Source organism: Drosophila persimilis, unplaced genomic scaffold, assembly GCF_003286085.1.
Source record: "Drosophila persimilis strain 14011-0111.01,24,50 unplaced genomic scaffold, DperRS2 tig00000124-arrow-pilon, whole genome shotgun sequence".
NCBI classification, from domain to species: domain Eukaryota; kingdom Metazoa; phylum Arthropoda; class Insecta; order Diptera; family Drosophilidae; genus Drosophila; species Drosophila persimilis.
Genome location: NW_020825294.1, coordinates 2,468,129 through 2,495,467, shown reverse-complemented (window position 1 = coordinate 2,495,467; position 27,339 = coordinate 2,468,129). Strand labels below are relative to the sequence as shown.

The 27,339-nt window shown below is 44.3% G+C and overlaps 1 protein-coding gene across 2 annotated transcripts in view; it reads right to left on the bottom strand.

Moving 5' to 3' along the window:
- LOC6593772 (carbohydrate sulfotransferase 4) overlaps window positions 1-27,339 on the bottom strand; it is a 33,855-nt gene that overhangs the window by 4,246 nt on the left and 2,270 nt on the right. The window contains exon 2 of one of the 2 annotated variants that reach the window (XM_026987386.1): window positions 8,491-8,586. The exons of the other annotated variant lie outside the window; for it this stretch is intronic. Within the exon in view, the coding sequence (XP_026843187.1) occupies window positions 8,520-8,586 (67 nt within the window). The 3' untranslated portion in view covers window positions 8,491-8,519. The remainder of the gene's footprint in view (window positions 1-8,490; window positions 8,587-27,339) is intronic. 2 annotated transcript variants of the gene reach the window in all.

Sequence of the window (27,339 nt, the reverse complement as noted above, 5' to 3'; positions counted from 1 at the left end):
TATACGAATGTACAAATTCGTATAAATTGTGTATACATCTAATTCGAAATATATGCTAATCAGTTTTGAGCAAAACGCGAATTGGACACGAACCGAACTGACATTCGGCATTACATCACAAAGAAATTGAGTCGAAAATGTATTTCTTTATAATTGCATTTCAAGCTGAATAATTTACGACAAAGTGCACTTGACGATGGACCAGATGGTGTAACAGAAATAGCAATACGAAAATAAAATACAAACAATAATGGAATGGAAGCCCGTAAAACTCGGCCACAAGGCCAGGCCATGAATTTCACTTTCGATTTGGCCAAGTAACTCGAGATGTTTTCTTTTCATTTTGTGTTCGGTAATTATGCGAAAATAAAAGATCGACAGGCACTTGTGGGGGGGAGGGAGTTGGCTATAAATATTCACGAAAAGTTTTTGCATAAGGTCCCACGCGATGAAGAGTTCTTCAAGTGGATTGCGACAGAGAGTTGGTCCAGAAAAAGTTCATAAAAGTCTTTGTTGTACACGAAAGAAAGTCCATTACTTCAATGGCATCGTAGAAAGGCTTCCCCTAAATTTTGTACATTTTTTAATTGTTATTTATGTCGCGCCGCCGCCTCGTGGCATTTAATGAATGCAATTATTTTCATTTCATCTGTGGCCGATGTTTTCAATGAGCCTCCTTAACACTTGCTGGCCATAATTCAAGAGGGCTTTTAATTTAACTTTAATGGCCAATGGCCAATGGCTGATGGCTAATGGCTAAATGGCGCAGATATATCAAGAGCAGAGCTTGTTGAATGCATTTAACCCTGGACAAATATTGTGCTATAAAATACCGAAACCCTGATGCGATCTGAAGAGTGAGAGAGAATCTGTCAAGAGATACTAAGTGCAAACACAACCAACTCTTTGACCCGCTGACAGAGGCTTTTGCCACACACAAAAAGTATCCGTGTATCTACAATAGACGTGTGTATCTGTATCTGTATCTGTATCTCTGAGTCATATTCGTTTGTTTTTATTTGTATTCGAAATTCGTTTGGACTGCGGCAGTTTTGCGGCATTCTGACACAGTTTTCACAGATCAAAGGGAGAAAATTTGCACAAAAAATACGTAAAAATTGTTAGAGCGAAGCCCCAAATCAATGGAATAGCCACAGAAATGGGTTTCGTATAGGTATGTGGCCCAAATGATGGATAGATACGTTTACAGCTAGACGCTAGACGACGCGGCGTTACGGCTGCTCTCTTGTCGACTTTTGTCGACTCTTTCGGGGTCAAGCCAAATGCGAGAGCAGCGGCGAACCTCAACCTCAGAGACGATTAATCAATATAATGGCTACGGTCCGCTCTGAGTCCGGTCTGGTCCGGTCCGGTCCCCCTCTTTTGTGCTCTCTCGGGGGCCCAGCCATAACCGATTCGGTGATTCGCCTGACCCCCAAACCAATACGTATTTACATAACTCTCACATCCCGCCCCCCGTCCACCCGTAATAAAAAGTAAAAGTTGCTCACGTGTGCAGCTTGGAGGCCTTGAACCGAGCCGCGTTCGTGGACGGAGATGAACTTCTTGGCGCCCGAATCATTAGTCAATCCGCAGCACAGATTTCCTAGTGGTTTTGTATGTGGATCCGCCACAAAGTGTTCCCCAATGGCCCGGGGAACTGTGTGACCCATTAAGCGATTTACCCGAATCTCTTTCATAAACTTTTCTGCCTGTCTGTCTGTCTGTGCCACTTTTTTTGGCCTGGCCAAGTCCCATTACCCTTCCCATTCGAGTGCCTGCTGGCTTAGCGGTTGGATGGGGTTCTGTTGGCTGTCATGCGTGTGCAGATGTCTCCTCAATCTCCCATATTCATGCTAAGTACGGGGTAATTATTTTTAGGGGTCTCCGCGAGGCTTTGGGCCCGGACATAAGCCGATAATGTTGATTAATGGCGCCACGGAAAAGCCAACTGCTTGTGGATTGGAGAGTGGAAAGGAAAATCCGAAATGGCTTTCCACCCAGTGCCTAGGGTGAAGACTTTCTTTCTTTTTTGCGATCACACTAGCGCATTTTTCATGGCTATTTTTCGCGGCTTTCCCTGCGGGAAAACTATTCTTAATTATTTTCAATGGACTCCCGCGTACGCTACATGAATTTCACAAGTTTTTTCAATCAATTAGGCAATTTTTAAAAACTACATACATTCCTTTTCCTCTTCCCCAAGGGGCCGCCCGTTTTTTATATATAGAAAAGCGCAAAAAATATATATATATATTTTTCAAGAATTTTTTCATCACATTTTTTAACATCCAACGGCCGGGGGAGGGGACAAGAAGGGGAAACCCACTTTGAAAAGCGCTGGAAAAAATGTTACGCATACGCTCCGTTGGCCAAAGGCCTGTTATGCGCGAATGTGTGTGTGTGTGTGTGTGTGTGTGTGTGTGTGTGTGTGTGTGTGTGTGTGTGTGTGTACATATATTTATTTATATAAATATGCATAATTGTCGCGTGCGGGTTAAAAAACACTCGAGAGAAAGAGGCGGGAGGCGGGAGTGGGGAGTGGGGAGGGAGGTAGAAAAAGACCGAAAAGGAAACGAGCCAGAACAAAGAGCGTCAATAAAAAACAATGAAAATTTCAGCTTCGAAAAATTGTTAAAATAACACAAAAAATAAGTAAACCAAAGAGAGGGAAAGGAAAAGCACACAGAGAAAGAGAGGCGGAAAAACCATGAGAATGGCGGAAAGTTATTCCACTCCAAGGGCCAAAAATTAAAATTGCCAAAATATTAAATTAAAAATTCAGCAGAGCCTCGGCAATTACCTAGAAATATATGCAAGGCCCGAAGGCAGCGAAGGATAAGGCAGGAAAGCGTTCGGAGAGTTCGGAGGTCAGCCATAAATGGCTGCGCATTTATAAGGAGAAAATATTTATATAAATATGCGGCATACGAGTATTTGTGGGGGCACAAGTGATATTTCAATGATATACTAGGTAAAAGGAATAAAATTTCAGTTTACTGATATTTTAAGAGCGAATTCATCGCCGGTTTCAAGAGGGATATAATTTCAGCCAATAAATTAATTAATTTTCCATGAGACTGCTTCCTTTTTATAAGCCCAAGGCTGTTGAAATATTTTGTAAAATATCCTGGTACAATTATTGTAGTTTTTAATGGGCTATGTTGAGACAAGGCTTCAATAGTAGCTGTAATACTGAGGGAACTCTCCAATATATAATCTATATAAATATAAAGAAATTACTTTCCGTACACACTCTTTTATTGGGGCTCGCCTGCAACCACAAAAGTGGATCAACTGTGGTCGCAGATGGACAGATTTCCAGTCTTAATTTAATTAAAACAAAAAAAACCCTTAATTGAATTTAAAATTAAATCAAAACCGCACCAACGACAAACAAACTGATTAAATAATTAAATAAAAGCCTAATAAAACTGATTTATATTCAATTACAAGGCAAGGCACGATTTAATCTATGCAAATCCCCCAAAAAATACACAGAAATGAAGATAATCCCCAAGTAAGTCCCCCCAAAACGAGTGCCCTACATTACTACAATAGAAACCCAGACAGAATGTGGAGCAACAATGTATTGTGTGTGTTTTTTTTTTTTGCGGGAAATAAACTACAAAAAGAAAGAATTTTTATCGATTTAACAATTGCCCAACAAAACGCAGAATTGCAGGCACGTAAGTCCCTCTCTCCCTCCCCCTCTCTCTCTCTCTAGCCACTTGGCCCAGAGGGCCAGGCCAGGCCAACACAGAAACCAACTTCAGAGGCAAAACTTTAGCCAGTGCCCGGCCAGAAGTATGCAGAATGCCACCCACTGATGGCCGCCCAATTCTTGTGTTTACAACAAGCAGCAGCAGTGGCAGTGGCAGCGGCAGCAACAGCACAAATAGAAAACTCGGAAAAACATGCAAATCGCCAGAGCGATGGCTCCCTCGAATGAAGTCAGAAAATGCGGAAAATGAGTCCCGCCTGAAAGGCAAAAAAACAAGTCAGCTTTAACTCTGATTTCGGAATGACAGTACTCGTACACGGGTTTCTCCCGGGTCCACCCACTGCCTCCGAAAAGTAATAATTTTAAGTTTAATTACAAGCGACATGCCACCGAGTGGGGGGGCAGCGTGGGGGAGCGTGTGATTCCCCCTCTAAGAGGCAATTAGGGAGCTTGTTGAGGCCGGCTCTAACTCACAAAGTGCATTATTTTAATGTCTATCTGGAGGATCTCTTGTCCAAGGAGGGAAACGGGGTCAAGGGATGTCCGGCACTGGGCCAGCCACTGAAAAGTTGCAAGCTTTTAGCGCTGTAAGAGAAGGGAAGGCAAATTTCCCTTAGATGAACTTGCGATTGGGAACCAAGTTCCCATAACAGCCCATTAGGATACTTTAGAAACGAAAGACCTTGAACTTGCCACAACTTGTGCCTCTATCCAGCTATTCGGAACAAACGTATCTCCCCCTTTCACCCACGAAGGGAAATTGCGTGACTAACGTGGAATCAAAGGAGGCGGATTCCCAAGGATAATGTTCTGCCTCGTTTTGTTTTGTGTGATCCGCAAGTGGGTCAAAGCCCAGAGGAGAGCACTGGTGCGGCACAAAGCCCAGCAGCTGATCAATTTCCAGCCAATGGGCCACCCAAAGGTGGTCGAAATGGAATCATGGCACAGCACACGGCACAGAGACAGAGACAGCGACAGAGGAGGCACAGAGCAGAAAAAGCAAAATTGTTCCGGCAAATGCAAACAACAGCAAATGTCAATCAAAGTCACCCGGGGATGCGGCGGCAGTCAGAAGAGTCAAAGCCAACTCGAGTGGTAAAAGAGAAAGGCGGCAGCCAGAGAGAAATGCTGGGAGAGATGGAACCACAGTCACAGTCGCAGTCACAGTCACAGTCATAGTCATAGCTGGAGATGGGGAGCCGCAGTCACAGTTGGACCTGGAGACGGCACCACAGTCGTAGGCGAGTGGGCTGTCGGGGGCGTTGTGCACTAACTATCCACTGAGCCTGCCCCTTTGGGGAGGGGGGATGGGGCAGGGGGCAGGGGGGTTCCCGTTAGAAGTTGAAGGAGCCAAGGTGCAAAAAGCCGCCTGGAAACTTCATTAATAACAAACAAAGCAGAGGAGGTCCATAATACCAGGGATATGCCTATCCGCACACAGAGCAGAGCACACACATGCCCAATATACGGGGGGCACGGGGCACGGGGGGCACGAACATATGACAGGCAACTGTCTGAAGGTCTCTCGGCAAACAAACCGCAAGGCACGTTGATGGAACGGCAACGGGAACGGGAACGGGTATGGGAACGGAAAGAACTCAACGGAACGGTACCGAACAGAACCAAAACCGACCCGAGTGGGGCCCACTGTGGTCCCAGTTTCAACTGAAAACGCGATGGTTATTGCCGAGAAAGAAACAGAAAATAAGTGACTTTTTAGGATATATTTTATTTTTGAAATATTTTAATTCTGAAGTCATTCATGATGAATTCTTGGAAGTATACTTTAAAGATTTGAATGGGATTTAAAACAGTTGAGTTTAAGAAGGACAAAGTTCATAGAGGAAGGTAGCAGAATGTAGGAGAAGACTTCAAGGCTTTAACTATAGGAGCCTTAACATATTTATATTGCATTTCCATTAAAAAAAAACATTTAAATCTTTTAATCCACTTTTAGGCATTCTTTCACTTTATAAAAACATATTAACTGTGTACAAACTATTAATTCATATTAATCGTTTTAATCATTCATTATTATTTTTTGTATTATTATATTGTATTATTTTTTCTTTTTTATTATTATATTGTATTATTTTTTCTTTTCCGCTATTATATTGTATTATTATTATTATCTTTTTATTATTACTACCTTTTTTTTGTTATTGTTATTATTTTGTGTTACTATTTTTTTGTATTAATTTTATTTTTCTATTATTATAATTTTTTATGATGTATTATTTTGTTTATATTATATAATTATAATAATTACTATAATTTTTTTTATTATTATTTTTCATTATTATTATCTATATTTTTTATTTTTATTATTTTGTATTCCTATTATATTTTATTTATATTGATTTTTTATTCAAATCTAATTTAAACTATATTTATTTTTTATCAACATTTTATAATCAATTTCTTTTAGTTCGATTTTCGATTGAATTTTAGTCCCCAATAATTCCAATGAAATTGAATTTCCCTAAAATCAAACTAAAAACACATCCGCACATCCTTCGACCCACTGTGCCATTGCACACCATTGTCTGTGGAGGTTTGTTCTACACTTTTTGCCTGTTTTTTCAGCAGAGTATGAAATTTATTGGGTTCGTGCATTTGACATGAAGCCTTTAGGGCGATGCTTTTGATAGGCAGCCCCAGAGAACCCCCCGAAAGCCCCGAAATGGGCCCCAAAAAGGGGCCCGGGTGTGTGCTGCTGCTGCTGATGATGATGATGACGGAGGGGACGCTGCATTGTGTGGTCGGGGGTCGGGGGACGGGGGAGGCATTTTGTTGGCTACGATATGTATAATATATAATGACTTGAGCAAAGCTTTTTTTGCTTTTATTGCTTGCCGAAAATAGAATATATACGATATATCGTACACATACCCTACTAATGCGACCCTTTCTAATCGGTATTCATCAGTCCAATGCCTGTCCGTAATTTATTCGATTATCAAACTAATTTCCCAAAAAACTTGAGCAATTATGGCCCCCTCCTCCCGTGCCCGTAAATAAAAGTTCTACGGGGGAATAGGGGAATAATTAGTGCATTCAGAAATTGTCCTTTAACGGCAGAGCCTGAACCTGATTGACTTCTGATCTAATTGAATTTCGCACAGCGCCTGCTCCTGGGAAAACACTCCCACGTACTCCTGCGAGTGCAGCCACTGGAGGGACACTAAAATCTTGATTGGAATTTATGTGAGGCGGCACTTGAAACTTTTAATTAAAATCGAGGGAATACCCGCACTCGTAGGCGCGGAGGCAGGGCCTTTGGGAAATGAAATCAAGTGAAATGATTTATGCACGAGAGAGAAGAGGTTTTTGTTTGCAGGAAAACTGCAAGCCCAAGCGGTGGAAAGTTTGTTTATGAATGCCCCCAGAAGTGATTAGGGCTGGCGGAGAGGGAAATTCCTGGAGGTTTTCTTTGCCAATGCAGCAGTTTCTAAACTCTTTTTCTGCCTATTGATTTCCTTAAAGTTCTCCCACGAAAAGGGCCTTGCGTCCTCAATGGATACCTCCTCGTCCTCCTCATCCTCATCCTTCGTTTCCATCTATTGACTTGGCTTTGCCTCTTAACGACGTCATCTGAAGAGAGCTAGCTCTCTGTTCCGTGTCGAGGAGCTGAGAAGCTGAGGAGCTGAGGAGCTGAGAGGCTAAGCTGAATGGTCGATTCGGGCCGCTCCAGCGTTGAGCTACTTAATGACTTATCGCCGTCATTATGCCTCGCTGGCTGCGCGACTCGAAGCGACTTTTGGGCTGCGGCTAAGAAAGCGTAAAGTGAAAGACTTTTGCCACTCGACGCGCGAGTGGCAGCCAGCTGGCAGGCAAGTGCCTCCGCAGCGCAACACCGATTCATATTCAAGAACTGTACGCGCATCACCCACATAAATCCAGTCGGATCTAAGACCTTTCTCTCACTTTGCCTTCGGCTGAGGCCAAAATGCAATTAAATGTAACCGGAGAGGAGTACAAACAAAAAATATGTGGGACAGGTTTGGTTTTGGCATTAAAGCACCGCGTCATGCACACGCAATGTATGTTGTTTTCGAGCATTCTCTTTTGCAGAATTCGCTGGCACATCTCGCTTCCTTGTGTGCTTTAAAAGAAGGCAGAAGCGAAGGAATAAATATGCTCCTGGGAACTAAAATATGATTAAATGTAGACGAGAACTCCCTTTGGAGGCGCCCTTACAGCCAGCCACTTCCCTATGCTTCGTCCTTTTGTTTCCGCATTCAATAACATCATGAAAAACAGACAGACCCACCGCTGGGGGATACAACTACGAGTACATGGAGTGCATGGAACCTTCCCTGAACCTTCCCTGGCAGTCCCGCCCCGTCGTCTGATTCTCATGTAAATGGGTAGCTTTTTTCCCCTTTTTTTGCTCCGTCTCCTCGGCTCTTAAGTAAATTGCAGCACTTGCTGTCAGGAAACGCCGATGCTCTCGACATGCTGGGGCGTGGCCGCTCCCTACATTTTGACACTTCATTTTATTTCAGTTAAAAATGTTCCCCCATCCCTCTTTCGTGTGTGGGCTTGTCGCCACACCCCCTGGATGGCACTAGTGCTCTCTCTCTCTCTCTGTCTCTGTCTCTGTGATTTATTAATGAAGTTTTCGTGTAAATTGCATTCGCTTGCAAGCAAATAGTACGACGAGTACTGTATCTCACAGATAAAGTACAGCTGATAAAACAAAGTCAAGGCTTACTTATCTTCCCTTTTGGGTTTTGTTTCTGGTTTCTCTGAAGAATACTTACTCGAGCGAAGGGGCACTTAAATATCTTGATCAGTAAACACTTTCCACGAATATCTTGAGTCTTAAGCTAGTTTCAAGCCCGTTCCTGTTACCATACCTGGAAATAAAAGACGGAATAAAGTTAATAAAGTCGGATTGCAGCCGAGGGAAAGGCAATTACAATTGGGGGCCAATTCACAGAAGGGAAACGCCCACGGAAATGAATTAAAACAATCATAAATATCCGAATCCGAACCAAGGTCTGCCCCCAAAATCAATGCAGAGCACGTCTGGGCCTCCTCCGGTCTCCTCCTCCACACAGAGTGCCCCACAGACACATCTGCATGTGGCAGGAGAAGGTACTACATGTGTACTTGTGTACATGCGAGAAGGTACGGGGCCTCGCATGAGAGAAGGTTCGGACCAGCACACAGCGGCGGGGCGGCGGTGTGGGGGGGCCCTGGAGTGTGACCAGCGTTGTTTATGGAGCACGAAAGGGCAACGTAACCCGTGTGGCCGTTGCCATTATTTGGAGCAAAAGCGAGCGATAAATTGCTGCAGATCTGTGACAAATAGCCCCAGTTCCAGCCCCAGCCCCAGACCCAGTTCCAGCCCCAGACCCACGTGAAAGGCGAACCACAGGAAAACTGAATGCAAAGGGAACGAAACGGAACTGCAATTGCAGCCCAAGAATGCAGCTGCAGTTGGGAGAGAAAACTGGAACAGAAAGTAGGAGAAACAAGGAGCCCGTCGCAGGTTCCACATGGAAAGGCAAATATTTCAACAGAATCTATAGGAATATTTAAAGGAAACCAAGGCGAAAATATACGACTAAATTGTTGAACAACGTTTTGTAAAACAAAAAACAGATTAAAATGTAATAAATACTGGAAAATACCAAACAAAAATACTTGAATATACTAAAAAATACTATAAATTTCTAGATTTACAAGAAAAAACTAAGCTTACTAGAAAATACTATAAAATACTAAAAATACTATAAAATTCTAAACATACTTGGTAAAAGAAAGCTCAAGATATAATAGCAAATACCAGAAAAATACTAAAAATACTAACAAAAATACCAGATACACTAAAAATATTTAAAAATTCTTGAAAATAGTACACAAAAAAACATATTAAAGAAAAGCTCGTATGAAAAACTAACAAAAAATACCAAAAATATTTCCATATAAAATACCCCAAGTAATAGCAGGGTAAATGGTAAATACCAGCTTTACAATTCGCTCGAAAAGACAGGATAATCACACTCAATTTATGGACAAATATCGTGGCACAAAAAAAGAACGGACTGCAACAAAGGAACTCCTCGCCGCTCCATTGCAGGCAAAAATACTGCAACATCATCCAGGAATACCACAAGGAAGGGGGTAGATGCAGGTGGGGGGCGGGGGGCGGTAAGCGAATCAAATCTTCACATAATAAAATCAATTTTGAGTATATTATTTTCCCATTGGAACGAGCAAGAATCGGGCAGAGCTAAAACTAATTTCGCGTTTATTACAGACGGCAAAATGTGCGCAAATTACATAGATACACGGTACAGAATGCACGGATAGGGGGACGTACGGGCGGGAGGCATAGGTACGAGAGTGCATTCATATCGCGATGAGGCAGAGGAAGAGCGGGCACGCTTCGCCAGCTACAGAGATACAGATACAGATACAAAACGTACTGGCGAGTGCAATTGTCCGATGCCTCAGCAGAGGCCAGAGGGGCAGGGTCGGGCCATGGGGGGATGGGTTGGAGGAAAGCGTGGCTAACAATGCAACGAAGAATGCGACTGCCAGAGACATAGCCATAGCCATAGCCCCAGCAACGACGACGACGACGACGACGATGCCGCACAAAAGGTGCCACGTAGAAAATTGCACAAGAATAGAACTAATTTAAACAACTTGCAGATATGCGGCGCAAGGTTGGATCCGTAGGCCCCCCACCCCCTGCCCGCTGCCCCATCCACTCGTTCCGTTCCGTTCCGTTCCCCTCTTCACGCTGTATCTGTATCTTTTCCCTCTCAAGCTCTCTCTCTCGCTCTGTAGCTGTTGCAAAGGTAATAAAAATTATACAATAAACTGTATGTACGTCTCTGCCCAGCCTCCAGCCTCCAGTCTCCAGTCGCCTCCTCCCTGCCCGCAAATCTCAATAGGAGATGCATTTGATGAGTGTCTGTCTGTCTGCCTGTCGGTTGGTCGGCGCTTTTCAATTGCATTGTGCTCATGTTCGGCCAGAGAGAGATTGTATCTGATAGATACTCGTACTCCCATTGTTTCTTCGTTTCTTTGGGCTGGCCGCAGGAGATACTCTGACGGAATGTCCGTGGAAGAGCCAAGCGAAAGCAGGAAGCCTTCATTGGGTTTTAAGAACCTTTTAGCTAAGGCCTGACATCAAATAAATAGCTAAATATTTGCCCAAAGCCACGACCTGCTGATGATATTGCAACAAGTGTTGGGCGTACAATGGAGACCCCACATGATCGAGGCACTATTTTCTTATATGTGCACGAAATGGCAGTTGAAACAGCTGCTCTTTGCATCTCGAGATGCATTTTGTAATGCCTTTTCGCGATGCCTCTCCTTGACTCATCCGAAACTTTCCATTCCACTGCCATTCACTTTTTTGCATGTTCGTTTTCGATTTAACAACCTGGTTTTTATTCTTTTTACTTTCCTCTTCATTCCGTATTTATTTCCCCTTTCTGTATGCATGCAAATCCTTGACTTTGCGCCTTAATTAAACTTCAAGGAGCAATCGGCGGAACAGCCACTTGGTGACACACTCAGCCCCCAGACCCCAGGTGTCACGCCTCTGCATCGGTACCTGTTTCTGCCCCACACCCCAGGGCGACGAAGGAAGGAGAGTTTCTGGTGACGAATCTGGCAATACCCTTTAAGGTTGTTGCGTCCTTCCCGCCGACTGTTGCCTTGGCAGCCACAAGATAAATCCCTGCTTTCTTTGTACTCTGCGGGGGTTCTTCCCCCTTCGAAAATCTCCCCAAAATCCTCGCCAAGAAATCCCCAGAAAAAGGAAAAGTGAACTGCGTAACTTTTTATGCGACCGCAGTGCCCCCCGTCCGCCGCCCCCCACCTGCTGTGTTCGTCCCAACGAGTTGACACTGTTGTTTGTCTTTGTTGCCGCAGTGAGGAGCAGGTCTGAGGGGGGGCAGTGCCACATCTGCCGTTGGTTCGGGCTGTTAAGCAAAAGTCACGTTGGGCGCCAATCCCAAGGTTAAGTGGCAGAAAGCTCCGGCAAACAAAACAAGTCTCCAAGTCTCCGAGTGGGGAGATAAGCCCCAGCAAAAAAACAAGCAACAAAATATCGTAAAAAATTCCAGGCATCTGTTTACCACAAAAGTCGACAGCGAAAACGAGATTAAAAGTTACCTGGAAATGCAAATTTCTCCTCGGCTTTTGGCCGTCATTAGGTAATGATAATGGCATATTGGAGGGGGGAAATTCGGGTGAAATGGGTTACATATTAGAGAACGTATCTCTGGGCACCTTTCCTGCTGCCAATTTCCTCGGTTTTATCGAGCAAATGCAATTTCCATCCTTATCCGCCAGACACACACTCGAGGAGTATCCATGGCCAGATCAAAAGGAAAGCGCCTCCGAATGCCGTCGAGTCGTTTACTTTAATTGCGGATCGGCCGAATGGACCCTTTCACAAAGAACGCCCCACGACGATCCCTGGGTCTCCCGGCCTCCCCAGGTGCTCCCAGGCGCTCCGTTCTAGATTTTCCTCCAGTGCCGCTGACGCCTTTCCCCTCGGCTGGTTTTCACGCTGCGCAGCTCCTGCTCTTTTCATGATTTGTGGCCGTGGCTCGCTTTTAATTATTGCGATTATTGTGGCAACAATTTACAGTTTTCGAATGTTGCAGCCAGCGGCAAAGGCGTGTGGCATAGCCGCAAGAGAGAGAGGGGAGCGGGGTGGGGGGAGGAAATAATTTAGAGCAGAATGAATTGTCTGGAGAGCGGAGAAACTGCAACTTGATAATTATAATGAGCCAATAATGACAACGACAGAGCCAGAGCCATGACAACCTTGTTCTGCGGCGATCTGCGGATCCATTATAACTGAAATTCGATACGGGAGGCGGAGTGCGGGGTGCGGAGAGCCTCCTCAGAGAGCCGATAGATCGAGGCCAGAGTTGCGGTCTATTAAGCCCATTCCAGAGCATGGATTCGATCGACTTTTATCCGAGATGTTCAACGAGCATTCCTTAAATATTACTAGATATTTCCCCCTTTAGTGGATAGTTTTCTGTATTTTCCGAGGCCAATTCCGTTGGCTTAAATAATTTGTAATAGTGCAAAAAAACAATCCCCAATGGGGGGCTTTATCTTTCCAATTTTCCCTTTGAAGAGTTGCGACCATTAGTTGAGGTCTATCTTTTTGCTGTGCCCGGGCTGCACGTGCCACACACAGCCGTTGGAGCACTTGAGCGAAGCATGTCGGGGAAAATTGCAACACGGACTTTTGGCTAATAGAATTTGAGCTCAATGTGCCAGTTGTTCATTCCGTCAAGAGGCAGGGCAGGCAGGCAGGAGCAACCCAAATAACATGCAACAAAATGTTGGCCAAAGCAAATGAAATGGAAAATTTTGCAGGTAAAACCAAACTAGTTTCCCGCCGAGCGGGGAGGGAGGCTCCACCTCCTCCAAGGAGCGTTCTCCTGCTTCCATGGATGGAATGCCAAAAGTTGTACGTTCCGCGTCTCTCTCTCTCTGCTGGCTGCTTCAAATATTTAAACAAATTGTGTGTCTCGGCATAAAGTGGATGAGGAATGAACGGAGGCGACAAATCTGTGGCACTGCCGATTGTGGCAGGAGGAGATGCCTGCATGGTGCAAGTATTTGGTGGCAGATGATCCCCGGAAGATGGCTCACTCGAAGGGGATTCCGTCTAGAGGTTTTAATTGAAAGAGATTTTCCTGGCAGAGATAGTTCTCTCTCTCGACTCCATTCCTTCTCTAAGGATGTTCTCTCCACCCCTTTCCCTATCGCTATGCCAAAATATTTCCGCTGACTACAGAGTATTTTTGTGAAATAATGAAATTGTAAACAGGAAAAAATAACACACCAGGAGGAGCGTTAGACAAGTGTCCCCCCCTGCTTCCGGGTAGCTCCAAAGATTTTGTGGTTCTGCAACAAAAGGACGTGACTGGGAGGCGGCTGTAAGGGGAGGCCACTGAGGATTTGCTTTGCAGATACTCTCATGGGTCGAGGCGGAGCCGGAGGGGCCGCAGGGGGCGCAGGGAGGGCATAGTGCGGCTGACACGTACTAACGAGCGACGCCTGACAGCGAAAGAGCGTCATCGTCCCGCTCGACGATGCTTAAAACTTAATTTGAAGCAACAAAAGACGGGACGGGACGGGAGGGACGTGCGCCATTATGCAATGCCATGTGGCAGGCTTACATAATGAGTGGCGGAACTAAGAGACGGAGACCCCGGACCCCGCTGGAGAGTCGCAGCCTGTCAGCAGCTTGTCATCGCAAAGGCTTACACAGAGCGGCAGTGAGCGAGAGAAATGAGACAAGCTGGAGCCCCCCAAAAGCCCAAAGATGGGCCTCCCTCCGTGACCCATTTGTGGCCGGTGGAAAGCCACAACTAATTATACAAAAGTATTTCACAATACCAGCAATAGATGGAACCACAGCTGTTCACGTACGAGGCTTCCCTTTTTCCTATAGGTGCTACAAAAAGAGAAGAGGAAATTTGTGCTAAATTCATGGCATGAGGCCCGTGCCATAAATAAATCCAATCAAAATATCTATTGAGGAATGCCATAAATTTACTGATAAACAAGGTGCTATAAACGTGGCCAAAAAGCAGGTGCCAGAGGGCCAGACAAGGTCAAGACTAAATTATGAAATTTGTTAGTTTTTTTTTAGATAGAAATTGAAGCTTGGATTAATTACTATTTATTTATTGTATTATATTTATGATTTATTTATTTATCTATTTTCTCAGGAGCAAAGTGAGATTTTATCTTATTTCTCATTTATTTATTTATATATTATTATATATTTTTTATTTATTTATATATTATTTTTTATTTTTTTTTATTTATTTATATATTATTTTATATTTTTCATTTATTTATTTAATATTTTATTTAATTATTTATTATTTTATTTATTAATTTACTATTATATTTGTTTATTTATTTATTGCTCACACCCAAAAATGTAGTTAAATGTAGATAAAATTAATATTATCCCCAAAAATAAGCTATTTTACTATAATGATAAACCAAGAGTAAACATTTAATAATATTCTTGACTGGAAGCTCAAATATTCTGAAAGTTCCTACTGCTTTTATGGATCGCATATCCCTGGCAGCGTATTGTCACTCCCTACCCTGGCATATCCTCCCTATAAATATACTTTATGGCCTAACTAAAACACAATTTATGCAAATACTATCCGATGAGTACTAGGACACAGAAGGAGGTAGTTATTGCAATATAAAGACTTAATGCCCAACCTCGAAAGCGCTGTATCTTTTCTCTGAATATGCTTTATAGCCCCTTTTTATAGCTGATAAGTGGGGCAGTTCATGGATCATACATGTGTATCATCTGCAGGATGAAGTATGCACAACTATTGTCACTCCCAAATTCCCTAGACATGAACATCGTTCATAGCTTAATTTCCACTACTTTTTTTGAATAAATCTATCAAGCAAACTGCGAAATATTATCAGAAAATAGCAGTAGTTCCACTGTTCAACATTCCACGTTCTCTAAAAAATAATAATATATAATAACCCCATTAGGTAGCTTCCTTAAATCTGCATATCTCATAGATCTTTTCAATATTTAAAAAGCTGGAAAATGTCGTGACATCCCAAGGTAGACATCCGCACAAATGTATGACAGAGTTACAGACTACGAAAGCCACTCAGAACCTCATAATATATGTACTGGCTAATGTCTGTATCTGTATCTGTATCTATGTGTGGGGCAGGCCTGCCTGCTAATTCAGTTACCTGTGAGGAATAGAAAGGAAAGGAAAGGAGCAGGCCTTGGGGTCAGGTCAGGACCTCCACACGTGCGATCGACAGATGTGTCCGAGCACACACACACACACACACACACACACACGTGTATGCGTATATGGCATATGGCGTGGGGCGGTCTTATAGTTATGGGAATTAGTTCCTGGAGTAGGCTGTGGCCCCTCCCTTTCCTCCCACAACATCCCTTCCTTCCTGCTTTGCGTGTGCCCCCAAAAAAAAAAGAAAAGAGAGGAGAGGAGGAAAAACTAAAACGCAAACGAAATGAAATATGTATGGGGCATGGAATCCGGGGGCAGAGTGGTTCAAGTGCGGGTTTTAGGCGGGGGGCAACGCAAGTGTCCGTGTTAGCCACACTCTCTCTCACGCACACACACACACACACACACGCACACTAGTGTAGTAAAACAGTGAAGGAAAGACAGAAAAGAAAAGCGAAAAAACGTGTGGCAAAGACAACATTTTCTTTTTGGCCCAGAGCCAAAAGGCCGAGTAAAAAATATAAAGGCCACGGCATCAGGCCAGCCCCAAGGAGAAGGAGAGCGGGGGGGGAGCAGACACCCAACCCACACCCCCCCCTCCCCCTCCCCCCGCATCCATCCACAGAAGCGCTCTCGGCACTTGTATTATTTTATAACAATATATATTACCGACCGCCGGCGTTGACAAACCAAATTCCACGGAAACTAAAGCCCGGAATGTTGTGCCTTTGTGAATCTTCCGGGGCATGGCAGGAGGTGCCCCTGCCCACCTCCGGAGGGAGCATCTGGAGCAGGTAATCATGTGTCTCCCCCGTTTGGAGGTTAAATGTGGACAAACTGTTTAGCAAATCCGCCAGCGAATTGGAACAGCTTGTGAAATACAACAGAAAAAAAATCAATTTATTGCCTGGGGGGAGGGCCTGTGGAAGGTCAAGGCTGGTGAGAGCCGAAATGGAGAGTACTTTTGCAGGAGAAAGAAGTTTTTGGTTCTGAAACGGGGGAAACAGTAAAGGAAAAACCTTTGGGCTGGCATTGAAAGCGGAATAGTGGGGAGTGTTCAAGAAAGACAATTGTTGGAAATTAAAAGAATCAAAACTTCTCGAGCGAAATAGTTACCAAAAAGTTGTTCCAACTATCTAAAGGTTATTATTCTGTAGAAATACCCCGACTTTAAGAGGATATTCCTCTGACATTTCACATTTTCTATCCATCTTAAAAAAAGTAATTCAAATTAATGAAGTTATTTTTGCTGTTTTGATGAGCAAAAGAGCAATGGAAATCGGAGCTCGGTGTTCGGAAGGAACATAAAAGGCATTCTTTGTCCCCGTCACAGTCCCCTTCCCCTTCCACGTCCCCGTCCACTGGGTGCCCCCGGCCCTTCCGTTGGAGAGGAAAGCACTTCCTTGAGAGCCGGGTTTCCATGGCATCCATCGCGTTCCGCTTTTCGTCGTCTGCTCTTCCGTCCGTCGGCGTTTTTTGTCGTTTATTAATTTAACAAGTGCTTGCCCATTTGCTTTTTAATGAACATGGCGACACACTTTTGTGTGTCACTGTGTGTGTCTGACGCGAACCGAACAGACTACAAGCCCCACACCACACCACACCCCCCTCCTTCCTCCGCCAAAGTTCCTTCTATATCTTTATGCTTTTTGAGCATAAGTATGTGTGTGTGTGTATGCAAAGGCAGTGGAGCAACGGGGCGGGAGGGGGGCAGAAAAAATTAACAGCAAGCATAAAGAGGAATGGGCATAAAAATACGAGTATCTAGAGCCGTTACAACGGAAGTTTTCCCATGTGTTTGTTGTACTTTTTGCTATTGTTGTTTTTTTTCGGATACCCAGTAATCGCGGAGCAGGCAAGGGTATGCTGTGTAGCAGAAAGATATGGGGAATATACTGAAGATCGGGATCTGAATGAACAGTCGGTTGGGGTAGGGATTGAGGATTGAGGAGTAGGTTCTGAGTTCTTGGATAGATATATTCGGCAAGATATAAGATAGGTAAGATCCAAGCTATAAAAATCGTGAAGTTTAATATAAATCTATTATCTATCAATCTGCTAAATATCATTTAAATCTAAACATTTTCATAGACAGAACAAAAAAGATCTTGAGATCAGAGATATAATCGAAAATCCCTAATAGCAATGGCATATTCACCAGGAAAACGTATCAGTGATCATATAGCAGCTATCATGTTACATTCCCTACCATCGCAGTGTACTTAAAGTATTCTTTTTATTCGTATTATGACTTTGTTTAAGATCTTCCTTCTCTCAAGCTCTTTTTCTCTGAAATACATACATCTGTGATCAGGGACCAAATTGTAGCCCCAATATTTCCATATTGTATTATTCCCTCATTGTTTTTGTGTTTCAAAGTCTTCCCCCAGCCCCAATCGGTTTAATGGGTATCCCACAGTCACAATATCAAGCAGGATCTCCATCATGTTAGTTGTGTTCCCCCGTTTGATGCTCTTTCTGTTTGATGTAAGCGGATACAAACAACGAGTGCAAAAACATCTAAACAACAATGGAAAACGAGCGCGGCATGACAATCTTTAAAGTTGGTAATAGGAAAGCGGCAGCGGTGGCAGCAGTGGCAAAAGCTACATAGAAGAGAGGCATATTAGAGAAAAACGAACCGGACCACACATACCGCACTCTCGAGGCAATGGCAAATGGAAAATGGAAAAATTAAAAACAAAGACAGACAAGAAAGAAGATTTCACATGGCTGCTCGCTGCTGGCTGCTGCTGTTACTCCTTCGTATCACCATAACCCAGTTTAAAGCTCGAGTTAAATTGTGATTAACTGCAGAAGAGACAGTAGAGAGCAGAGAGCAGACACGAGACAGAAGACAGAAGACGGCAGACGGCAGGGCAGAGGCCGACAGACAGACAGACAGGCAGAAAGGCAGTCAGAAGTCGTACGAGAGTACAAGAGTGTGAACGGAATTTAATGAGCCCGGGCCTAAAACGAAGAGCCCCAAAAGAGAAAGTCCCACTCCCCCCACCTCCCCCACTCCCCACTCACTGACTGACTGACTGATTGGAGGGATAAGGTAACTGCAGTTGGAGGGAGAGGTAGAAATGCGTGTCATGACTAGAAACAATTTATAATGCGGCCTGCAGTTGGCCTGGCTTTCAATCGAAACTGGGGCCTGCTCCTCCGCCTTCTCCGTCTATTTTTTTCCCTTCACTGTAGCAGACTCCACTCTCTGTTCCCCACTCCCCACTCCCCCCACTCAATCATTAACAGTCATGGACGCTCAAATTGCCCAGCCATTGAGAGAGACTTGTTGTTGGGGCTCCCTCCAGCAGCGGACGGGAAACTTTCGCGCATAAATTAGGCTAATATATCTCCTACCCGAAAGGTACGAGCCAGAGCCAGAGCCGGCAAAAATAGTGCAGCCAACAGATTACAGTCTTTAACAGTGGCTTTTGGGGCATCTGAGGGGAGGGCAGTGGCCGTGCCAGTGCCAGTGAGGGAGGTCAGGATCTGTACCTTGTGCTAATGATAGCCACAAAGCTGTCAAAGAACAGCCGGGCACCAAGGGGGGCGGGGAGGGAGAGCATCTGGGATTTGGTGGTAATTTAGATGGGTAGCTCTACGAAATGAGCGCCTCCAGGGGGGGGGAGGGCAGGCAGCTCTTAGAGCACCTTTTCTTGCCTTTAATGTGTCTACGAAAGCCCAAGGAATTTTTTGCTTGGACGGTGTAAAGAGCTAACGGGGTCAGGGATAAGTGTATTAGCTCTAGATACAAGAGAATGTGGCAAAAAAAAAGTGATATACCATAACGATGGAATGGTTTATGGTTTATGGTGGGAGATTATAGATGTAGGGAGGTAGAAATAGCTCTAGTTGTTAAGGGAAGCCACTTTCAAAGGCTTCCCCCTCCCACATTCCAAATGGGGCCTCCACTGGAAGTTTATCCATAGTCCAGGACCCTTGGAAGCACCTTAAGTCCTTGCAGGGACTGGCACAGGCACACACACATTGTTCAATTATTTCATTTAGTTTATGCCAAGAGTATAATTCAGCCAGTGGCCATAAATCTTTGAGCAACTTGCTCCCCGCTCCTCCCTGCTCCTCCCCGCTCCTGCTGCTACAGTCTCTTGTTTTAACTATGGGTTTAAGCCAGGGGGCAGACTGGGAAAATGTTCTTATGCAATCAAAGGCACTTCACTACGCTTCACTTGACGTTGCTTGCGACTACGGCACTCTCCCTCTGCGAGGCTCAACTACGGCTCGACTCTTACTTACGTAAAACTCTGTCGAAAGCCTGCCATAGGAGACGCCCACATGGCGGACAGGCCATCCCTGCACCCACTCCACTCCACCCCCCCCCACTCAGACAATGTCGAATCGGATTTTTCGTTCCTTCTCTCCAACAGCAAGGATCATTTAAAAAGTGGAGGAGCGAGCAAAAACTTGCTCCACATGCATAAATAAATGGCCACAGACTCGACTCGACTCGACTTAAAATGTTCCAACAACCAGCAATGGGTGGCGGGAGGGCGGCGGGAGGGCGGCGGGAGGGGATGGCGGGGTCGGATGTGTCTGTGGGTGGCTGTAACCCGACTGCAGCGGACTTCCGACAGAACAGAACCTCCGCCAGCACTGGGCTTTAGTTACCAAAAACGAAAACTGAAGACAGGAAATTTGTTTCGCGTTGGCTCCTTAAAAAGTAAAACTCAGGCAGGGGGGTGGGGGTGGGGATGGGAAAGCATAAAACAACAACAAAAAATGAGCTTAGCAAAAATGTTACGGAAATATGGGAAATGGCAGGGCAAGGCAAAAGATTATATAGAGCCTCCCCCCACCCCCCACCCCCCTACCCGAAATGGAGTCAAGGAAAAAAAAAAACAGAAATAGAAAAAGTTTCCAAACGAAAAAAAAGTGCAAAATGTTTATGCAGCACAAAATGTTTCTGTGGAAAATGTTTATTTCGATTGCTCCAAATGGATACCCAGAGGGGACGGGGGGGCGGGTGGGCGTGTGGGAAAAAGTTGATCGATGGGAATCCAATGCGTGCTATAATCTATTGCTAATTGGTTGTTTAATTCCCCATACAGATATGTATACATTCGCATATGGAAGCCACATGGCAGAAACGTAAACACATTATTTATTACCGTGTGAAATTAGATTGTATTACAGCCAACTAATAAACAGTTTAACAATGTAAAACGTGGAGTTTTTGGGATTTAAATGATTTTGAATGGCACGAAATTTAATGAGTGTCCTCTATGGGACAGAATTTAAATAAATAACAGAATGAACAAAAATGATGAGAAATATTTGTGCTGGGAAGATTAATAGAAGCTTTAAATTTCAAGTTTGCTGCTATGAATCTAAGCGCTGGCTGCTGTGACACTAAGAGCTAGCTACTGTGACACTGTTACAAACTGTTAACACCGTCTGCTATGACGCTGTTAAAGCTGGCAGCTGACAGCTAACACTGTCCAAGCTGAATGTTATAACACTCCCAATACTGTCTTCTGTTAAATTGTTAGAACAGTTTCCTGTGAAAGTGTTAAAAAAGTCTCTAATGCCGCTGTTAGTGCTTCCACTGTTAACGTTTTACTATTCACTGTTAAAGCTCATTGATATAGTCCTGCGATTGCTGACTGCTACGCCACTGCTGAAGATGTTTGCTGTACAACGCTTGTAAATTTCACAGTCGTCGTGGCCGTGCAGTTACATGGCAATTAGGCATGTTGTTAGACACTATTTACAGACCATTTCCCATGTTTCAGATTCCTCGTTGATTTCCCGATGCGCTTCCGACTCACTGCAGTTCCCTGCGAATCTTCAAAAGAACCGAAACGACAGTTCTACTGCTGTTTTTATGGACCATAAAATCTTACCTAACCGAAACCCAATTGAAAAACTTTCCCACAGGCCCCCCCACAGTTAACCGACTTTAACAGCGGGAATAAAAACTATCAATTTCCTCAAACAGAGAACCACCAAGAGCCCAAAGAGAGGGGGGAGGAGGGGGAGAGAGAGAGATGATAAACGATGCAAACAACTTTTGAGAGAGTGAAAATTGTTCGAGTTTGGAGGCAGCCGCAGAAAAGCAGAAAAACAGAAAAGTTCCGGCTTTGGTTTAGATAGATTCAAAAGAAAACTTTACTTAACAACTCTCGGCGAAAATTCACACAATTATTAAAAGGAAAGATCGCGGGGAAAAACTCAAACAAACCGAAAGAAGCAGAAAGAAAAACACACGCTTGGAACACAATGACACTGACGATTGCAATTTTTCCGCTACAAATTTCCACAGAAAAGAAATTAAAGACTTTCTACCGGCACTTCTCTCTGTATCTCTTTATATGAAATTAAAAGCCAGCACAAGGTGAGGAATTGAGCAGCAAAGAAGCAAAACAAAACAAAACAAAAAACAAAACTGCACAACTTTTTCCCGGTCATTAAAAGTAAAACAAAATACTTTTACTATCGAGTGGAGATGGCGATGGCGATGGCTATGGCGATGGTTGAGGCATTTCCCTCACGGACTCACGTGTTTATGGTTCGAATGGCAGATGTGGAGGGCAAAGGGAAAAGGGAAGGGCGAAAGGAAACGGAAACGAAAAGGGAAAGAAAAAGGGAAAACCAATGAAACTCCAAGAAATGTGTCCTGCAAGTTTTACGAGTCCAAGGATTGCAGTTGAAACTTCGATTATAAAGTAATAACACTGAGAGAAAAGAAGCATAGTGAAAAGAAGGAAACACATATTTAAATTCAATTTAAATTGAATAGAATTCACTTTGATTTAGTTATAAATGTGCTAAATATTTTGAATATTTTTACAAGAAAGAAAGAAACTCCAATTAAAATTAGTTTTTCAAGCGTCTAAAAAAAGACATCACGAATTCCACAAACAAGCAAACTTTGAACCAACCAGCAGCCTGGTGTCGTCCTCTGGTTTTCCACTAAATTACGTATTTATTAAATCACAGCCGAAAGCAGGAGGTGAGTGGCGTTGGGGGCCGAGGTGTGAAAACGGAGTCCACACAGCGCCCTGCAGCGTGGCAAAGGGCTAAGGTCAGCCAGCAGCCCTGGAATCACGGGAGCAACGAAAAAGTTGTTAAATACCCGTTTTTATGGGGGACTTGCCAAGTTTTTGGCTTAGTTTAATTAAAGCCATGGCTGGGAGGACACGGTGCAAGGATGTTCTGAAGAAAAAACGGAGATAAAATATCGGAAATAATGTTTTCCAGCGAAACCCTATTCCTTTACTTGTAGTTCTCTTATTTTATCTCTGGGGTCCATCCCAAGATTAGTTTTCTAATTAAAAGACTTGTTAAACGCCTCTTTATTTTCCCATTATTAATTTTTTGTAAACTACGGAATTCCTTTTCTGGCCGACCGATTAGATAATGTGGCAGGGATTTTTTTGGGCATTACCCCACACCAAACCAAAGCAATCCAATCATCGTTTTTTTGGGAATTTTTAAGCGCTGACAGAAAAACATGTATCTAAAAGATACTCGCAGAATGAATGGCAGAAGAAGTACGAGTATCTCGCCAGTTGGCCAGAACTTCGATCAGCCTTGAGGAGAACTATTTGCTTTCTGGGTTTTTTACCTTTCAGAATCCGTTTCTGTTTCTTTGCTGCACAATTACTGGGCAGAATTTATGGCCGAAGCGTCGCGGTGTAAATCTTTAAGTAGTCAAGGCAGTAGCCCATGCCCCTGCCCCATGCTCCACGCTCCATGCCCCATACCCCATAGACAAGGTTCGCATCGCCTAATGCGATTTGGCCCTCCACTTCTTCGAGGGGGGCGCGGACAGACCTCACTGCAGCTTTATGACATTCGTTTTGGTTGTGGTTTTGGGCCTGCTTGCTGGAGTGCAGACTGTAGACCCTCTTCCATCTATGGTTCATCAATTTGCGGTGCGTTTCGGGGCATCAGAGGCCGCCACTGCCACTGCCACTGCGACTGCGACTGCGGCATCGTTAGCTGCATTAGACGGATCGATGCCATTGATCGATGGGCCTGCTTTCAGCCACTAAATCATTGTAATTTTCACACGCTCCCAGAGAACAAGGGGGAGCCACTCGTACACGGAGATCACAGAGTTATTAGAAGAGGCTCCGGGCTCCCCGAAGCGTTCAAGACTGGACTGGGCCTTTGTTCTGGTTTTTACAACTTAAAAGGGGGAAAATGGTTTATGGCTGAAGGAGAGTTAGCAGAACCAATGAAGAAAGCCACGAAGCAGTTGGCTGTGACCGGGGTTTGGGTTCTTTGAAGAATTTGAAGGTTTAAAACAAAGACATAATTCTGTAGGTTTTGAAACACTTTTTCTATGATATTTAGAGAATTTTCAAGAAGCTTAAACAGTCCCAATCAAATGAATATTTCCTCTTAATTGGATGGAGTTTTAGCTAATGTTTCAATGTTTATTTAGCGGGCCATGCCATGCAGGGGCCAGCGACTGGCTGCGACTCCAACTGGTTTTCTGGCTTAACTGGTTTCCAGTCGAAATTTCTATACTTATCATTATTATGTGCCATTATCATCCATCCAACGCCTCATCAGACTTCCACACCAAGATCGTAAAAACGCGCAAAAAAAAGCCCCAAAACAAACCAAAACGCAGTCGTCTGGTGGCTACACATTTTTTAGAAATTATTTTTACACCCAAACAGCAAACACAGAAAAAAGCGAAACTTCGAGTACCAGCTACTGCCACTGCCCCTGCCCCTGCCCCTGCCCCTGCCCCTGCTGCCTCTGCTGTGGAGAAAGAGGTACAAAAAAAATCAATCACTTTCACTGCCGGCCAGGCCGCAGAGAGAGAGAGGTTTGTCATAGCCGTAGAGGAGTCTATTCGGGTTTGGCTTTGGGTCTGGTATCTCTCTCTCTCTCTTTCTCTCTGTCTCTGTCTCTTGGCCGACAATTTTTGTTGCTGCTTTTCATCCGTTTACGCCACAAAACCAATCTCTACCACGTACCACAGAGCTCAAAAACAAACGTAAATAGTTAAACAAATAAAATAAGGCTAATTTGTGATACCCTTTAAGTGGACTGGGAGCAAGAGCCACGATTACTGACTATCCGCCATTCTATTCCAATTACTTCTTCAAATGTATAGCACGCTCTCTGGTTAGGGTATTCCGCACGGAAAAGGAAGGTTTATCGCCAATTCACAACCGAAACCCGTTTCGCTTTTTATTTCGAATGCAAAAGCCAGAGACAACCACCTCTGGGGGGAGGGGGTGGGGAGGACACCCGCACTGAGAGCACTGAGAGTAAAATTATGCTACTTGAACGTTCACTGAACCCACGATCGCTCTATCTGCGAGTATCTCCTGCCTGCTCCCTCCTTCCCCCTTCCTTGGGCTGCTGCTGCTGCTGCTGGTTTCTGGTTTATTGTCAAAGCTGTCAAGTCAAAAGTTCACAAGCGAAAAATGTTAAACAGGCCGCAGTCCCAGCCCCAGACCCCAGCCCCACTCCCAGCCCCTGAATGGGGGTCGTCTATGGTGCAATAATCGCTTCAGAACGCTTCAAAAGAAGCTTTCGGGGGGGGAGGGTCTTGACATCCATCTTGCATTGCCTTTGCCCCCGCTTTTGGGAAACGCAGCTGAGGAAAGTTTTCGACTTAATGGCCACTTGGCTCATTATAAGCCAACTAACGGCCAAAACTCTTTGTGGCTGCTGCGGTATTTACGGCTTTTCTATGGCAAAAGCCCGACGAAGGAGGAGCAGCCCCTCCATTGTGTGGCTGTCGTTGTGGGTGCCTTTCAATTTTCACAAATTTTAATCTACTTCAAGCCGGAAAAGCCGCACAAAGTTAGCGGCCACAGAAACCAGAGCGGAGTGGCTCTATCGGGAAACTAAATATAAGAGAGATTGCGGGCTAGTTTCGACTAAAGTCGGGGGCTAAACTTACTATAGAAAACCATCTGGTAAGAGGCCTATAAATAGGGGTTTCCTCTAAAAGAATTCTCTATTATTTCCCTTCATAAAATATATAAAAATAAATATAAAATGCCCCCCATTTACCATTCCATTTAATTAGCCCGAACATTCCCTTCCTTATCGGCCCCATGAAAAATCACATAAAAATAATGTGTGATTTATAAATAAAATGCCTATTTGGCATTAAATTTAAGAGCCTGGGCCAGAGGTTGTGCTGTGTTCTGGGCACACCCATCCAGAGCTGCCAGAGCTGCCAGAACTGCCAGAGCCGACCGACAGTCTCGTGGACAGTCCCCATCGACAATTAGAAGCCCAGTTAGCGGTACGCTTAGAGAGCGAGTGTCTGAGCGAATGACTCAGCCAACACTCCACGCTCCACACTCCACACTCCACGCGCCGGCCAGCCCCACACAATGCGCGCTCTGACCCAAATTGTGGCCGAAAAGCCGTGCTTAAGCAGCGGCCGGGGGAGGGTGGGAGGGCGGCAGAAGTTAGGGCCATAAATCCAAGTGCTGGGCAACATTTCCGGAATTTTGATGCATTTCACTCGGAGGCCGGGAACTGTGGCAAGACTTTGCGTTAATAGAGTGTGAAAGAATGTTTGCTGTTGCAAGCGGAGAAGAAGGCCGGGCCAGGCCAGGCCAACAATTATGGGCCAGACGAAGCTTAAGTGCCCTTTCTAGAGCTACTTACTGGCATCTCTCTCTCCCCCGAAAATGGTCAAGAATAATGAGAAAATAACTCGATTTAAGTGGGGAAAAATGGTAAGAAATGCATGATATTTCGATTTAGTTCAGTATAACTCCAAAATAAACAAAGAAATTATATTATTCCTCAACTTAAAAGGAGTCTTCGGGGGATATATACATACCCATCACTTCTTAAGGTTGCAAAAATGTAAGAGAAACCATTCCGCCAGCTCTATTTTCAAGTGTCTGTTAATTTATTTTGCTGGCCGGGCCCCACCGCTTCTTCCGTCTTAAGTTACTCTTGTGTTTGGCTCGGGTTCATGTTCATGATTTAGTGTGTTAATTGTTTTTAGCCAGAACTGGCAGAAGAGGAGAGCGGGTGAAAGCCCAACCCAGGAGGAGCACTCAAAAGAACATCCATTAGGGGAAATCAAGCATTTTCTTTTGACATTTACAAGCCCCGGGACGGGACATGGGGACATGGGGACATGTGTAACGAGAGCATGCCCATAAATGACATCTCCGTCGATTCGGTTTCTATTTATTTATTGAACCGAAATTCTGTGTACAAAAACGTCAGTTTCCCTCTCGATTTGATTGAAATTTGTTTAGTTGGGTGAAAGAGGGGGGGAGTGGGGCAATGGGGGGGATGGAATCTTTTGCATAACATTGACAAAAGCCAAAACCCAATACATAGAATCCCTAATGTCCTTATAGAGAAAAAGGCAGACCGAGAGAGAGATAGAGCCGGAGGTGGAGGTGGATGTGGGGGACCAGTGGCAGTTCCAAATGTAATCGAAACCACAAAGCCATCAGCAGCAGGAGCAGCGGGGGCTGGGGCAGGGGAGTAGCAACGGGAGGACCCCACCATCACATCAATCAAATACATTTTCCTTTTTCTGTTTGCTTGGCCAGAGATTGTTCTATACACTAATTTTATCGATTTCTGTGCTCCGTTGTGGCTGTTGCTGTTGCTGTGGCTGTTTGCTGGCTTGTTTGTTTGTTTGGCTTACATTTTAAATGGGAAATTATGTAAATGAAACTTTTTGGGGGCAGGAAACGCTTACAAGGGATTCGATTTCCTCAACTATTGGCAGAGGATTGGACTTGTGCGATTCTCTGTGTGTGCCAAAGGGTTTTCCACGCTGCCAAATGTTCGAGTAAATAGCTTGAAGGGAGAGACACTTTGTTGGGGCGATGAAAGTTGATCCGCCCAAGAAACCCTAAG